We start from the raw sequence: 15,784 nt of genomic DNA on the forward strand, positions 1-15,784 counted from the left end.
GCTGCATTTTCACTTTTGGCTGAATGTAGAGACGTGATGCAATGTTAGCATTGAAAGGACCAAAGATTATTGTGGAAGAGACGGGCGAAGTGGCGTGGTGGTAAGACGTCGGCCTCCTTATCGGGAGGTCGTGAGTTCGAATCCCGGTCGCTGCCGCCTGGTGGGTTAAGAGTGGAGATTTTTCCGATCTCCCAGGTCAACTTATGTGCAGACCTGCCAGTGACTTAACCCCCTTCGTGTGTACACGCAAGCACAAGGCCAAGTGCGCACGGAAAAGATCCTGTAATCCAGCATGCCTCCCCTGAAAGCGGCGTATGGCTGCCTGAATGGCGGGGTAAAAACGGTCATACACGTAAAAATCCACTCGTGCTATAAACATGAGTGAACATGGGAGTCTAAGCCCATGAACGAAGAAGAAGAAGAAGAATATTGTGGAAGAAGTGATGTGCACAAACTTATGTTGCCTTTGCTTTTTAAAATACTCAAATGTCAAAGTAAAACTCGTGATAAGAGTATCCTTTTGTGTGCAGTTACATTTGTTATAATTATTTGAGTTTGCCTTTTGTTATTGAAGTTGTGGTTGGGTTGCACTAATACTGTTGATGGGGTTTAAATTTGTATACAATGACACATTCAGACGGATGTAGGTTTACATGTTTATTAAATTCTGAATTCAGCATTGGCTGAAGGGCAATATTAATGGTGTTTCAATAATAGAATTAAAACAAAAATCACAAAGCATGTCATCTTCTTAAATTATTTTTCACATATAACAGGGTCTTGTATTTAGCATGCTGATACAATTTAAACATTAACAAGCAATTTGTCTCTATTCACAGTATAAAATGGAATCTTTTAAAACAATAGCAAAAACATCAATGATATGCAGGCTTACCATCAATTCATCAAGTTTGGTGTCGTTCAATTGAACAAACGCCACACAGCTTTTGTTCACTTACTTGAAACTAATTTAACTTCAATCTGTCTAAACTTTATTACTGTAGTGGAGGAGTGGAAGGTAGATAATATTGATTGTTGACTCTTGATGTAGTAGTTGGGTGAATGTAGTCACCTAGTAGAAGTAAACCCCGAAGTTCAGGAGTACACCATGTGGGTGCCTCTTTAGTGTCTTGCACTGAACGAACATCACTTGCTCTCGTAATGGACTTTCACTCACATGTAGAGAATGATAGACAAGAGTTCACTGGCACAGACGGACCGACGAATCACTTGATGCAACATGAAACTCTGGAAAACCATGTCTGTCGATTCACATTTCTCTTTATTTTCTATTCTTCTCTTCTCCTCACCAACCCAGCTCCCAACCCGAAGGCCGGGAGGCCACACCAATAGTACAATGCAATCTACATCAGACGGTATGTCTCCATGATAACAAAGTACAAAAACAAGTACGTCCTCTCTCTTCGAGATAGTTCTCAGTTCTCTCCCAAAATCTCAAATGCTATCATGTACATGGGGATGGGTGGCGTCAAAAGCCACCAATCAAGAGTTAGCTAACAAAACTGACATCACTTCTCATTGGTCAGTAAAGACAAGGAAAGGGGGGGGGGGGTAAGAGACTAAAACCTCCAAGCCACCTGGCATCTTCTATGATCTACCCTGTCAAAAGAAATGACACCAACTTGCCAAAACGCCGAGTCCAACGATACCTAGACAGGCTGGCGGCACATCAGTTGCATAACGACCACCTGGGGCCCAAGGTACCCCGGCGTCTCTCTCTGGGAGGGCGGCTTGACGTCAAAGGAAAACATATTATGTTCCCTAGTGGACACAGCCGACTGAGCGAGTTTACGACCGCCAGGTGTCTGAGCATATCAACATTTAACTTAGAACAGATAATGACATTACACAAAACATAAAGCGATGGGCAAAACTTACACAAGACAGGAATGACATAAAAACATTATAACGAATTAGTGAGCAGTTTAGCACTTGGCTACATCACATATCTAAAACACGAAATTCATATGTGGTGTATACATATACATATCACAACATACAACACAATATGTAATAACATAAAACGTTAAAATTCGGTATGCACTTTTTATATATGTAAAATGTTAAATTTTAATGTCTAATGTAAAGCACCATGAGACTGCCATTCAGCGGTGAACAGCGCTATAAAAGAATGTTTTATTATTATTATTATTATTATGCACGCACAACGAAAATAATTTCAATTTCAGAAGTTATTACATGTAGCATTTTTAGGGGTGGCATTTTTAGGGGTTACCCTGCAAGACATCATGAATAATACCTGTCTATTGTTCGTACAGTTCTATCAGTCGCTGGCTCTCTCTCGCTCCACTCAGGTAAGCGCCGTGAACAGTAGAGTAGTAGTCAGGGTGTGTGGCCTCTCCAGCGAACAGAACCTTTGGTCGACGTTGGTCCGGAAGAGGAGCGGCAAGGTGCTGCATGTCATCGGAACGGTTTTCTGTGCTCAGGTAGGTGTAGCCGCCTCTGAACAAAGGGTTGCTGATCCAGTTGGACCTCAGAAGTTTTGTCGGTTTTGGGATGTGCGGGTCGTTGAAGAACTTTCTGAGCAGCTCTGTGCAGGCTGAGGCCACCTCCTCCTCTGACAGCGACTCCATGATTTCAGCTCCCCGTCCAGCAAAAGGGCCTCCCAGGGCTTTGGGGTTTGCTGGGAGCATCTCGAAGAAGACCAGTTGCTTGGTCCAGTCTGACTTTTCAGTGTTGGGTTGTCCTTGTTCAGACCAGGCTAGTTTTATGCCTTCTTTCCAGAACGGTTGGTCGTAGTAGACGAAGAGCTTGGCAACGCGACCAAATCCGGTTCTCTCAATGGCGCCGGCCTTGGACTCTGGTAGCTCTGGTTCAAACATGTTCTTATAGTTGGCTTTCAGGTGACCAAGAGGACATGTAATCACAACATGGTCAGCTGTGTACGTCTGTCCATTCTTACACCTGACTTCCACCGTGCTTTTCTCCCAAAGGATCTTGGTGACTTCAGTGTTATAACGGATAATGTCACCGGGCAGCTTATCGGCAAGCTTGTCCACAAAGCCTGTGTAGCCTTTTCCCATGAAGGTCATTTCAGGGCCAGGAAAAGATTTATACTGGCCTATGAAATCTGCTGACACCTTGTCAAGTTCGTCTCCGTTCATGAACCGGCAATAGTTGAGGATGACGTTGAATACTTTATCTGCCCGTTCCCGCTCCTTTTCCTCGGGAAACTCTTGAAGAATTTGAGGTCTGGTCTCTTCAGCATATTCCTTGAAGGTTTTTGAGCTTGGGAAATCTTTTGAATGTTTTCTTTCTGTGTAGATTTTATCCATGCTGGCTTCCATCTTTAGAAAGAGCTCCCAAACCTGCCTTACTAACTCTTCATCAATAATTTCTCCATTCTCTTCGCGAAACTGTCCACATATTCTGCAATAGAAAATGGTCTACAATATATATTGACGATAACGTGTGTTCTACAGACCATTTTTATTGTTAACACAAATCTCCACTGTAAACCAGTAATACAGCGTTTACTCAAAGCAAGTATTAGGCTTTAAAAAATAAACCATGTTTGCAATAATTTCAATAACACCTCACATTTTTTTCATTAAAACTCAAATTGGTTAGACAAAGAAACATGTTCTCAAGAAATGTTTATGCCATGCATCTGCCCTTCAAAAGCTTTATTTTTCAACCTTGTAATCACTTGTATCGCACACAAACACACACTGACACCACTGACAGAGTCACACACTCTCTCTGTCTCTCGTGTGTGTGTGTGTGTGTGTGCAAGACAAGGCATATCGCCTGAACCGATTTTTCCTCATAAAATAAAGTTCAGTCAATCTCTCTCAGTCTCTCTCTTTTTCTCTTTTTCTCTCTCTCTCTCTCTCTCTCTCTCTCTCTCTCTCTCTCTCTCTCTCTCTCTCTCTCTCTCTCTCTCTCTCTCTCTCTCTCTCTCTCTCTCTCTCTCTCTTCTTCTTCTTCTTCTCACACCTGTCCGACAGGGAAAGGGAGTCGGCCATTCCCCATTCCGTGGCCAGCCTGAAGACGGGGTTCTCAACGCTAGCACCATGAATACACGTACCCCCCAGCTCTATGGCTCCTTCGCCTTCTTTAGGAATCACTGACAGAATTCGGCCACCGTGTCTGTCATACAAACAAACAATGGAACAAATACAACAAGTCGCATAAGGCGAAAATACAACATTTAGTCAAGTAGCTGTCGAACTCACAGAATGAAACTGAACGCAATGCAACGCAGCAAGACTCGTCAGTCCACCGCTCACGGCATAGGCAGTGAAATTGACAAGAAGAGCGGGGTAGTAGTTGCGCTGGGAAGGATAGCACGCTTTTCTGTACCTCTCTTCGTTTTAACTTTCTGAGCGTGTTTTTAATCCAAACATATCATATCTATATGTTTTTGGAATCAGGAACCGACAAGGAATAAGATGAAAGTGTTTTTAAATTGATTTGGAAAATTTTATTTTGATAATAATTTTTATATATTTAATTTTCAGAGTTTTTTTTGAATCCGAATATAACATATTTATATGTTTTTGGAATCAGCAAATGATGGAGAATAAGATAAACGTAAATTTGGATCGTTTTATAAAAAACATATTTTTTTTACAATTTTCAGATTTTTAATGACCAAAGTCATTAATTAATTTTTAAGCCACCACGCTGAAATGCAATACCGAAGTCTGGGCTTCGTCGAACATTACCCGACCAAAATTTCAACCAATTTGGTTGAAAAATGAGGGCGTGACAGTGCCGCCTCAACTTTCACGAAAAGCCGGATATGACGTCATTAAAGACATTTATCAAAAAAATGAAAAAAACGTTCGGGGATTTCATACCCAGGAACTCTCATGTCAAATTTCATAAAGATCGGTCCAGTAGTTTAGTCTGAATCGCTCTACACACACACACAGACAGACAGACACACACACACACACACACACACGCACATACACCACGACCCTCGTCTCGATTCCCCCCTCTACGTTAAAACATTTAGTCAAAACTTGACTAAATGTAAAAATTCAGAACAGCCTGGGATGGTAAAACTCACAAACTTCTTTTAACTCGACGGGCACTGCTTTAAGATTCGTTCGCCCACAGACATTTTCACTTGCAAAATTAATCGTTTGAATATTTTTCTCTGAGAAAGATCGACTCTACAAACACACTGTCAAGGGGGGGAGGGGGGGTTTACAACGGGATTCCATTGTACCATTCCAAGACTGCTGAGCAGCAAGGACTCGTGACTTCACTGAGTTTGTAGCCTAATGTTACTTTCCCTGAAAACAACAACAAAGAAGCCATTTGTAAATACTACAGTAAGTATTATGTTTAGAAACCAAGTGCAAGTTAAACTATAGTCACCTGTCTGAGGCTTCAAGCACAATAACTTTAGTGAAGCCAGCCTCCAGGAGATGGTACGCGGTGCTCAGTCCGGCGATGCCAGCCCCGACCACAACCACTGAGGTGCTGCTCCTGGACATAGTTACTGCACACAGATTTAAACAATCACAGATCTATAGACAAACAGACGAACACTAACACTCATGCACACGCATACACAGTCATAGCAGTATGGAAAGCCGTTTGGCTCATAACTATTACAGCTGTAATTTAAAATAAATACAGCTGTATTTATTATGAGCGTGAAATAATTGAGAGATGTCATTGAGGCTGCATTTTTGTCTAACCCTTTTTCTGTCTAGGCTCAATAGTGCAATTCTGGCTAGTTTGTCGGCAGTATTAGTAGGAAGTATAAAAAGACACAAAACATCTCACTATTGGTCGTACATTTGGTGAAGCAGAGAACTATATTATCTCTATACCTTCCTGTCACTGGAAGCAGCAACACTTGAAAGCATAAGTTCCCTTGACAAAAGTCATTTATGATTGGCGTCATCTATGAATGACGTCACTGTCTAGACAAGTGCCGGTATTGGCAAACCTTGTCGCGGCAAAGGGCTAAATAAAATAATGTGTATACGTTTTAGTAGCAACAAGGTAGCAAGAAAGTGGGAACTAAGCAGCGCAGCGAAACCAATCATAAGCGCATCCGATCCGAAAATCAAGCTATCATAAGCGCACAGGGGGGGTATTTCATAAGAGCACCCGACCACAAATCAGCGACCTGCCTTGTGTTTTGGATAGTTATTCAATAGATACGCATTTTTTTTTATAAAAAGAGCAACGTGAATAAGTAGCGCTACATTTCGAGTTTTGACAACTGTAATATGGTTGCAGGATAATTAGTATTTTAGGAGTTATTACATTTTTTCTGCAGACACTCACCTCGTGCCCCGCTCTTCGTATCATACGCTCATCCGCTAAAAAGGGTTATTCTAAGATCACCCAGCATATCATAAGCCCACTCCTGATTGAAGGGCCTGGTACTCTCTCCCTCTCTCTCTCTCTCTCTCTCTCTCTCTCTCTCTCACACACACACACACACACAACGTGGCACACACACACACACACACACACACAATTACACACACACACACACAATTACACACACACACACACACACACACACAGAGGTACACGTGACACACGACTGTGACACTGGCAAATCAGTTCCAAACCGCCGGTCAGATAGGTAAATCGCAAAACTCACAAAGTTTGAGGCGGACGTAGATCTACAGTTCTCACATCTGCTGTTATCTTGTTGAAGAAATACTGAGTCTCTCGGAACTGTACCGATCTCTGTATATATACAAGAACGTGAACAAAGTCTTTATAAACTCTCAGTCTGACCGCGACCTGTGACGCAGGTGCAATTGACGAGCACGCGTGCTTGTCCCGTGAGCAGAAACCACAGGCGCCGAAAGACAATCGATAACAAACAATGTCATGGTACATTCTGCCGTTCGTGCACTCAGATGACGTTCACGGCACGGTATGCACAAATCTTTGCCGGCGTCAAGTTTTTCCGGCGACCGCCTTTTGGTCGACATCCGATAAAGATTAATGATTATAGACACGTACGCCCTTTGCCTCGAGCCCCAAAGCGCACGCGTTCACACTAACACACACACACATACACACACAGACACACACACATTAACACACACACACACACACACACACAGTAACTGACACACACACAAACACTGACACACATCGAAGCACACACAACACACACTGACACACACACACACAAACAAACACACACGCACACACACACACACACACACACACGGCACACACTCATTCACACGGCACGTACACCGTCACACACTGACACCGACTGACCTGACACAAAATCTTCAGACGTATCTTTTTTCTAATTACTATTTGCCGCGTATGTGGAGTACTCATGAATACATGCAGACTCAACTAAGTTAGTTATAAAACAATAAACTTGTTATGTAGTAGATTACCTCTTACCCTATCGTGTTGAAAGACACTGAAGCGACGACATAAATGGTCTGGGGGGGTGGGGGTGGGTCAGGTAAATCAGTCAACTACTGACGCTTTGCGCGTTGTAAATAATTTACGAATACAGCTGACATCGCAGCTGCACCTAATCGTTTCTGATTTGGTCACATGTGTGCGCGCTTGTTAGTGTGGTGTGGTGTAGTACGTGCGTGCGACTGCTGATAATGCGCGTGTGCACATGTGTGTGTGTGTGTGCGTGCCGGCATATGACGTGTGTGCGTGAGTGCGCCGCGCAAATAAATGTCTTTACTTCTTTGCCGGGTCACAAATGCGTTGCATGTGTGCACATTTATATCGTCTGTGTACTTAGGCCTAGCTACGTTAATTGTAAGTCTGTTAGTTACGTGCACAGTTGTCACGGATGTTTGCCTGTGTCACGAACTGAAAACTCGGCTGAACAATCCCTCTCAACTATCATGCGGTCAAATGATGCGCATGCGCCAATCTTGGACTTCAAAAATGCGACCCTTTGACCGAACGAGGCATGGGTTAGGGCATGGACCATTTGGTCTATGGTTAGGGTTAGTGTTAGGGTTAGGATTTAGGGTTAGGGTAAGGGTTAGGGTTAGCTAGGGCCGTTTGGGTTAGGTTGTTCACGACCTGATTAATCAGTCTCCCCATGTTAGCGCATGCGCATTGACCGCATTGAGAGGGATTGTTCAGGCAGACGGTTTTCAGTTCGTGACACCTGCATGTGCTTTGTTAAAAAGTGTCTGTGGACAGATTTGGCTTATTAGAGCAACCTGACAATTAGTACCTGACACAAAGCAACACACAGGTGAAAATGTCGCTGTCGGTGGCCTTTTGTGGTCACTGACTTCCCAAACTTGGGGGCGAATCTCCGCACACACATACAAGCACGCATTCACGCACACCGCTCAGTCCCGTAGGCGACAGGCAGACAGACATAGACCGTCGCACGCACGCGCTCACACACACACACACACACAAAACCGGCTGTGACACACACACACACACACGGCACCGTGCTCACACCGCACTGACACACATACACACACACACACAAACATATACGCACATACACACACACTGCACACACACACACTCACACACACACACACTTATGCTCGCGCGTATGACTACAGTCTCATCACGTGCGTTTCATGATAAGCACAGCGGAAAAAAATTATATAAAAAATCACACACACAAAGTACAAACACACATACACAAATACCACAGCATGTATTCGATAGCATCAGAAGCCTATCATAATATCTAGTATGATAGACATCTGCTAGCATGGAATACATTTTGATTCTGTATACTGTATTTGCCAAACAATCCCGGAGACATGTATGGTGATAATGTAATCAACTTGAGACACATTTCAGATTCGCTACAGTTTTATTTTGAGAATACCCATAACCGTTACATATCAAATCCCAATTTCAGAAAAACAAGAAAGCAACGCAAAGTACTAGAAAGTGTGTGAGGGGGGCGGAGGGGGGGGGGCTTCACCCTATCAGGTTCTCTGTGAAAGTGACGTAGAGAGCAGTGAAATACTAAAATTCCAAAAAAGTGTTAAGAGTTGCACCAACTGGCTTCCAGCAGTGTGGATTTACTGCGTAAGGCAAAGGTCTAAGCAGTGCACAATAGACTGACTGAATAATAGAATACAATACAACGAAAAAAAGTAGTGACGAAGAGCAGTCATTTACATTTTGATTCTCAGCCAGGTCGAAACTTACAGTGTTTCAAGTCTAACTGTCTCCCACAACTTGATGATCAGAAAAGCTCCGTGCATGGTACAGGATGACAACTTGACAGACTGATTAATGAATACAATTTGTTCTTAAAGGCACAATCAGCCTCCCGTAAACCACCACAGACACTGTCAGGCTTTTACACACACTACGAACACCCTTTCATTCAAACACTCACCGCTTGAGAACATCATAGGTGCCCTCCGTAAAGAGCGAGCAATTTTCAAAGAATTTATTTTTGCGTGGTTTATCTTACCCCTTCGCCATCGTGAACCCGTGTGATCCAGTTTCCTTTTTTTTTCTCACAATTTAGTCGTCAGTTTCAATCAATATGAGGCTTATATCGCGCGTATTCCGTGGGTACAGTTCTAAGCGCAGGGATTTATTTTTTTATTTTATTTTTATTTTATGCAATTTATATCGCGCACATATTCAAGGCGCAGGGATTTATTTACGCCGTGTGAGATGGAATTTTTAACACAAAACATCACGCATTCACATCGGCCAGCAGATCGCAGCCATTTCGGCGCATATCCTACTTTTCACGGCCTATTATTCCAAGTCACACGGGTATTTTGGTGGACATTTTTATTTATGCCTATACAATTTTGCCAGGAAAGACCCTTTTGTCAATCGTGGGATCTTTAACGTGCACACCCCAATGTAGTGTACACGAAGGGACCTCGGTTTTTCGTCTCATCCGAAAGACTAGCACTTGAACCCACCACCTAGGTTAGGAAAGGGGGGAGAAAATTGCTAACGCCCTGACCCAGGGTCGAACTCGCAACCTCTCGCTTCCGAGCGCAAGTGCGTTACCACTCGGCCACCCAGCGGTCCCAGTTTGTGATTTCAATGCGACTCGCTGTAAGCTTATCTGCAATAGCACGTTATTGTGTACCTCTGAATCTAAAACGCAACAAACGGCTGCGATTTACACGAACTAGAGCGGTGGCGTTGACCGTTCAGAGGAACTGGCGCTATGCAGAACCGTCGTCTGCTACGAGAAAGACGTTTTGCGTGACACGTTTCCGGGCTTTTCTTTTTTCAAACTTTTAAAACTTCGAATTGTACTGATCTTGTCTTGATGAAAAAAGAATTCTTTTATGATTTAAGAATGTTTGTGTAACAAGTTGTCAATTTATTATTTAAATTGTAAAAGTTAGGTCTAGCGCCAAAACGAGGCGCCTGGTACTCCGTTCGGATAGTCCACGAAAATGAATTCTTTGAAAATGTCTCACTCTCAACAGAAAGCAGCCAGGATGTTCCCGTTCGGTGAGCGTTCAAATGGAAGTATGCTTGCACTGTATGTCGAGGCTCGGGGAGCTCAGTGGTGGTTTACGGGAGGCTTACTGTGCCTTTAAAGTAGTGACAGAAAGTGTGCATGCAATTTGTTGCTGCTTTTTTCTACATGGCATACAATTTCTCGAGCCTCTCACTCTCTCTCACTCCGCTCAGGAAAGCTCCATGGACGGTAGAGTAGTAGTCAGGGTGAGTCGCCTCCCCTGCAAACAGAACCTTCGGTCGGCGTTCATCCGGAAGGGGCGCTGCAAGACGATGGACATCCTTAACCTGGCTTTTTGTGCTTTGGTAAGTGTAGCCGCCCCTGTAGAGAGGGTCAGTGTTCCAGCTTGACCGCAGGATCTTGGTTGGTCTGGGGATGTTGGGGACATTGAGGAACTTGCCGAGCACCTCTGTGCAAGTCGCGGCCACCTCGTCATCCGAGAGAGATTCAAGAATCTTCGCTCCTTGCCCTGCGAAAGAGCCGCCTATGGCCTTAGGGTTTGCAGGAGCCATGTCAAAGAACACCACCTGTTTGATCCAGTCGGATGCTTCAGTGATGGGCTCCCCGTGTTGAGACCAGGCCAGCGTCATGCCTTCTGTCCAGAACGGTTGGTCGTAGTACAGGAACAGCTTGGTGACACGGCCAAAGCCGGTCCTCTCGATGGCGCCGGCTTTGGACTCTGGTAGCTCTGGTTCAAACATCTTCTCGTAGTTGGCTTTCAGGTGACCAAGAGAGCACGTTATCACGACGTGGTCGGCTTTGTAACTCTTCCCGTTCTTACACCCAACCTCGACTCGTTCTCCTGCCCAGTTAATCTTGGTGGCTTCGGTGTTGTAGTGAATAACGTCGCCATGTAACTTCTCCACGAACTTCTCGACAAAGCTCGTGTAGCCTTTTCCCGTAAAAGCTTTCTCTGGACCGGGAAATAGCTTGTACATTCCATGCAGATCCACAGACACCATATCCAACTCATCACTGTTCATGAACTGACAGTAGTTGAGGATGGCATTGAACACTTTGTTGACCGCCTCTCTTTCCCTTTTCTCGGGATACTGCTGCAGAACTTGGACTCTGGTTTCTTCGGCATATTCCTTGAAGGTTTTCTGGCTTGGGAAGGCGGCGTCCGACTGTCTTCCATGGACGTAAATTTCATCCATGCTGCTTTCCATCTTGAGAAAGTGCTCCCAAACCTGCTTCGCTAGCCCTTTGTCGATGTTCTCTCCACTTTCTCCTCGGAACTGTCCGCTTAATCTGCAACATAGATGATGAAATTATACTGTCGATGATTGAGACTCAGAACTATCCATAACTATCTAAACAGAATCTTGTGTGTGTTGTTACCTTTAGGCAATTTTGACTAAATGCATTGCAGTAGATTGGGGATCGGAGCGAGGCGAGGGTGTATGTATGTATGCATGCATGCGCGCGTGTGTGTGTGCATATCAAAACAGTGGAGGCGAATTCAGTATTAGAGCTCACAGTCCTGTGTTATAGCTGCCTTGTTTTGTTTAGCGTGTGCTGACAAAACACTAGCCCCTGCTCGTCAAGCGTCTTTCGCCGCTAGCCTGCAGGCGAGTTGGCGTTGTTTATCTCTGGTGGCCACTGTTTATAATTCAGAATCTCGGAACCGAGTCTCAGTAAAAACTCTTGGAGAAGTCTGCAAAGCGAAGACCAGAGCTTTTTTGCTATGTATGTGGGGGTTTTGCAGACGACATTTTGAAGCATACGCGTTGCCATGACTGCATCAAAATGTTGTATTAAAAACTTCGATAAAGTATCTCAGTTGCACATTTTAGCAAGGTCAATCATTATGCTAATTTAAAATCGCTTCAAGCACTTATTGATTAAAACCAAAACTGTGAAATATAATCTGCTAACACTTTCTTTTATCTATTTAGAGAGTATTGCCAGGATGGTCACGTGCTTCCGTCTTAAATAAACGGGATTATGTATGGATGAACCGAGTTGCATTCACTGAAGTGGCCGCAACACAGGTTAAATAGCAATCTGTTTAACAGAGCTCTGTAAAGCACACAATCTCCCCCCCCCCCCTCCCCAGCCCCCCAAACAGATTAACAAAATAAAAGAAGATGATTTTAGAAACAGCAGCCGGAGAGAGGCCCGGGGGGGGGGGGGGGGGGGATTAAAGATTGGAATTTAATTATAATTGGATAGATCCGCCGCACTGCCAAGAAAAGTGTACAGTGTTTCACCCACTTTCCCGAAAATATATGCATTAATTGTCAAAATGGAGTTCCAACTTATCATCAGTGATCAGACATAATTATGTAGATAGATGATCAATGTAGGCTATATTATATCTCTGACTCAACAACACAAATACTTGCTGAATATAATATTTCTATTTGAAAGCATATATCCAAAGGAACCTTTTGTCTCTGTTGATAAATATCGAAGTTCATTGCATTATCTTTACTCTAGACTTGTATTCAGTTTCTCTGTCAGAGCGGCAAAGTATCGTCTGCTACAGACACCGACCCAGCAGTAAGAAACCATAGGCTCTAGCTGAATACATTTTATTTTTTTCTCGTCAAAAGTAGAAAATACATTCATTCGTAAAGAAGAACTAGGGTTTAGATGAAAAGGTTAGTCAGTGTAATATCATATATATGTTCTGCGCGAACTTAGAATCCGGTTTCATTCTAGAATGGACCGGGTCCAGGTTGGAATTCTAACCCTGCGCAAGTACAGGGGTGCCATTCTAGAATGAAACCCTTGTTGCTGGTCCATTCTAGAATCGGCCGTGCGCAAGGTTGGAATTTGGGTCCAAGTTGGAATAGTCATTTCAGTTAGACTATCACACAGCCAAAGCCACAAATGTGGATTTTCTGTTTGTTTTTGTTTTTTGTGTGTTTGGTTGGGGTTTTTTTTCGGGTTTTTTACACTTTACTCAAAGACATCGTGAATTGGGATTGTGATGTTCTGAAAGTGATTACGATTTTGAGAGACACTCAGCACTGATCGCTACGAACGGAAATTTCCGGACTGACAGTGTTTTGCCGATCTCGCTTGTAACTTTTAATCTTATTCATATACATGAAGTTGGTCTTCTGAATTGTGAAGATATAATGTCAACTTTTTTTTAAACCTGTGACAACAGCTCTATAACTCACTCTGTCCTTCTGTTGGTCTGTCTGTCGGTTAGTCGGTCTGACCGTCTGTCTGTCTGTCTGTCAAAAAAATTGTCAAAAAACCGGACATTTCCGAGAGGGAGACAGCGCTGACATTGCAAGCGGCCGCAACCGGCTCTCATCACAAAAACAACTGCCCTGCAAACAATACCGCCCTGGTAGTCCCCCTTGCTATGGTCTGCCTTTGTTTATTGCGTACTCAGGAGTGTCAACTTTCTTGACATGACATGACATCGCAAGATCGCCAAAGGATTTTTTTCAGGGGTAGACAAATCAGCCCCATTTTATCAAAGGGAAGGTGCAGGTGGAGATAATTCAAGGGAAGACAACTGTCTTACCTACAAACATTACGGCCCCCTTTATTCAAGGGTTTCATTCTAGAATGGCACCCCTGTACTTGCGCAGGGTTAGAATTCCAACCTGGACCCGGTCCATTCTAGAATGAAACCGGATTCTAAGTTCGCGCAGAACATATATACCAATAGATTAAGGAAGATTTTTCAAGAAAGTGCCGATTGTGTTTTTTGTGGTTAGGCCTATCTTTTATCGCGAGTTCCGACAGTAGCGGCTCGGTTACTGCGGACCAGCATAACTGAGTTCACACAGAACTATTCTCAGCTGCACTCAACATGGAAAAAACCCTGTGTTAATTGTTTCAAGACAACCACATTTTGTAACACTACTTTGAAACTTCTGCTTCTTGTCATCATTATAATCATTGCAAGGGCTCCAGGAACTGAGAAATGTTAAACACACTTAAAACCACGTAAATGTTACAGGAAGGCGCCTTTACCGCCTATGCATGGTGCCACAGATTTCCGAATTCCTGCTCAGCAGCTAGCGGCCGCCGTGACCTTGCAAGGCGGAGCATCGAAATTTGCGCGGAATATTCAAAAAGCTTCAACCACACTCACTTTTTTTTCTTGAAAACAGCATAAATATTGTTTTAAGCGTAATACGTTTAATCTGTATGTATGCTGGAGGTGTAAATGCACTAACATGCATATTTTGTTGCTTGTAAGATGTAGTGTTCACTTACAAAACTTTGACAAGTTTGGTCTTTCGGTTGGCGGTGTAATGTGATTCTTATGTACCGGTTCGACATGTAGGAAACAGCAGTATTTAACTGATTTCTTCCGCATTGAATGTTTCTTTGTGCAATCAGTATAGAAGATTGCAGAGAGTGTATTCTGATGATTTAAAATGTGTGTATTATTATTAAGCAGCCCTGATAGTACTGACTATGTCTCTTTCTACTAAACTGACTCAGTGTGTGACTTCTTAACTGTGCACATTTTCAGCCAGAAATTCATTTCTCTTCCTTGTCTTGCTTGCAAATTTGTTCTTTCCTGGCCGAGCGATAACATAAACACTCCTGCCAAGGGTTGTGTTCTGCGATGTTTTAGAGCTCGGAAAGGCAGCAGAGGGCTTGTCATCAGCTTTCCCTAAATGGATTGCTTGAGGGCTAATAAGGAAGGGATACTGCTATATCAGTGGTGGTTGTTGACATCTTGTATATGTTACAGGCAAGTTGGGAAACCAGGCATTTCCGGAAATGACTACCGAAAAGTAGTCATTTACGGAAATGACTGATTCACTCGGTCATTTCAGGAAATGCCTAAAGTTTAGCTGGATATTTTAGTCATTTCCAGTAATGACTGAAATTAGCTGTTAGGCATTTCCAGAAATGCCTGACACACAAACTCTTGATCAATCGAAACGCACGCACGCACGTGTACAATAAGAATGAAAAGGGTTATAAATATGTACCAGATTTTAATGTTATTATCTGTCAGATTAAAAGGTAGATAAAAGAATAATAACAAAATGAAATACTAAAATACACACATTTTCATGTAGATTTGAGTGTTAATTACTCTTCTGTTCATTTGTTTTTGCATGCCAGGCTTTAGTGGCATAATGCTTTACGTTCAGAGCATTTGCACTGTGCACTTTAGGAATGGAAATGGTTATAAATATGTGCAAGAATTTAAAATGTAGATAAAATGTAGAGCAATGAATAAAACACACACACACCAACACACACACACACACACACACACACACATACACCAACACACACACACACACACACACACACACACACACACATACACACATAGTTTGAGTACCAGGCATTCTTCTGTTCATTTGTTTTTGCATGTCAGGCTTTGGT

The 15,784-nt window shown here is 43.2% G+C and overlaps 3 protein-coding genes across 5 annotated transcripts in view; all 3 read right to left on the bottom strand.

The window, feature by feature from the left end:
- Nucleotides 1-644: 644 nt before the first annotated feature.
- On the bottom strand, nt 645-6,772 carry LOC138957790 (peroxisomal N(1)-acetyl-spermine/spermidine oxidase-like). 3 transcript variants are annotated; one of them, XM_070328851.1, is made up of 4 exons: nt 6,626-6,772; nt 5,377-5,500; nt 3,982-4,134; nt 645-3,411 (listed from the first exon to the last, which is right to left on the bottom strand). In XM_070328851.1, exons 2-4 carry the CDS (start codon nt 5,493-5,495, stop codon nt 2,286-2,288), a joined length of 1,398 nt encoding a protein of 465 aa, XP_070184952.1. In that variant the 5' UTR covers nt 5,496-5,500; nt 6,626-6,772; the 3' UTR covers nt 645-2,285. The 3 variants fall into 3 exon arrangements, with proteins under 3 accessions (XP_070184952.1, XP_070184959.1, XP_070184949.1); XM_070328858.1 differs by lacking the exon at nt 6,626-6,772 and adding an exon at nt 5,838-6,043; XM_070328848.1 differs by lacking the exon at nt 6,626-6,772 and adding an exon at nt 5,803-6,043.
- A 2,024-nt stretch (nt 6,773-8,796) lies between these two features.
- The window catches only part of LOC138957516 (spermine oxidase-like), a 13,168-nt gene continuing 6,180 nt past the window's right edge, over nt 8,797-15,784 (bottom strand). Inside the window, exon 5 of the mRNA XM_070328632.1 lies at nt 8,797-11,707. Coding sequence (XP_070184733.1) covers nt 10,579-11,707 — 1,129 coding nt within the window. The 3' untranslated portion in view covers nt 8,797-10,578. The remainder of the gene's footprint in view (nt 11,708-15,784) is intronic.
- The window catches only part of LOC138957504 (KRAB-A domain-containing protein 2-like), a 4,088-nt gene continuing 3,428 nt past the window's right edge, over nt 15,125-15,784 (bottom strand). The window contains exon 2 of the mRNA XM_070328623.1: nt 15,125-15,784. This exon is cut by the window's right edge and continues 1,772 nt beyond it. Coding sequence (XP_070184724.1) covers nt 15,756-15,784 — 29 coding nt within the window. The 3' untranslated portion in view covers nt 15,125-15,755.

This window comes from Littorina saxatilis, linkage group LG2 (assembly GCF_037325665.1).
Source record: "Littorina saxatilis isolate snail1 linkage group LG2, US_GU_Lsax_2.0, whole genome shotgun sequence".
Lineage (NCBI taxonomy): Eukaryota > Metazoa > Mollusca > Gastropoda > Littorinimorpha > Littorinidae > Littorina > Littorina saxatilis.

Excerpts from the sequence above, each read along its gene's own strand:
- LOC138957790 (XM_070328848.1), bottom strand. The coding sequence starts at position 5,911 with ATGACGCCAATCATAAATGACTTTTGTCAAGGGAACTTATGCTTTCAA. Across the intron at positions 4,135-5,376 it reads GTGCTTGAAGCCTCAGACAG|ACACGGTGGCCGAATTCTGT; the intron begins GTGACTATAGTT and ends TTTGTATGACAG. Across the intron at positions 3,412-3,981 it reads TCCCTTTCCCTGTCGGACAG|AATATGTGGACAGTTTCGCG; the intron begins GTGTGAGAAGAA and ends TTTCTATTGCAG.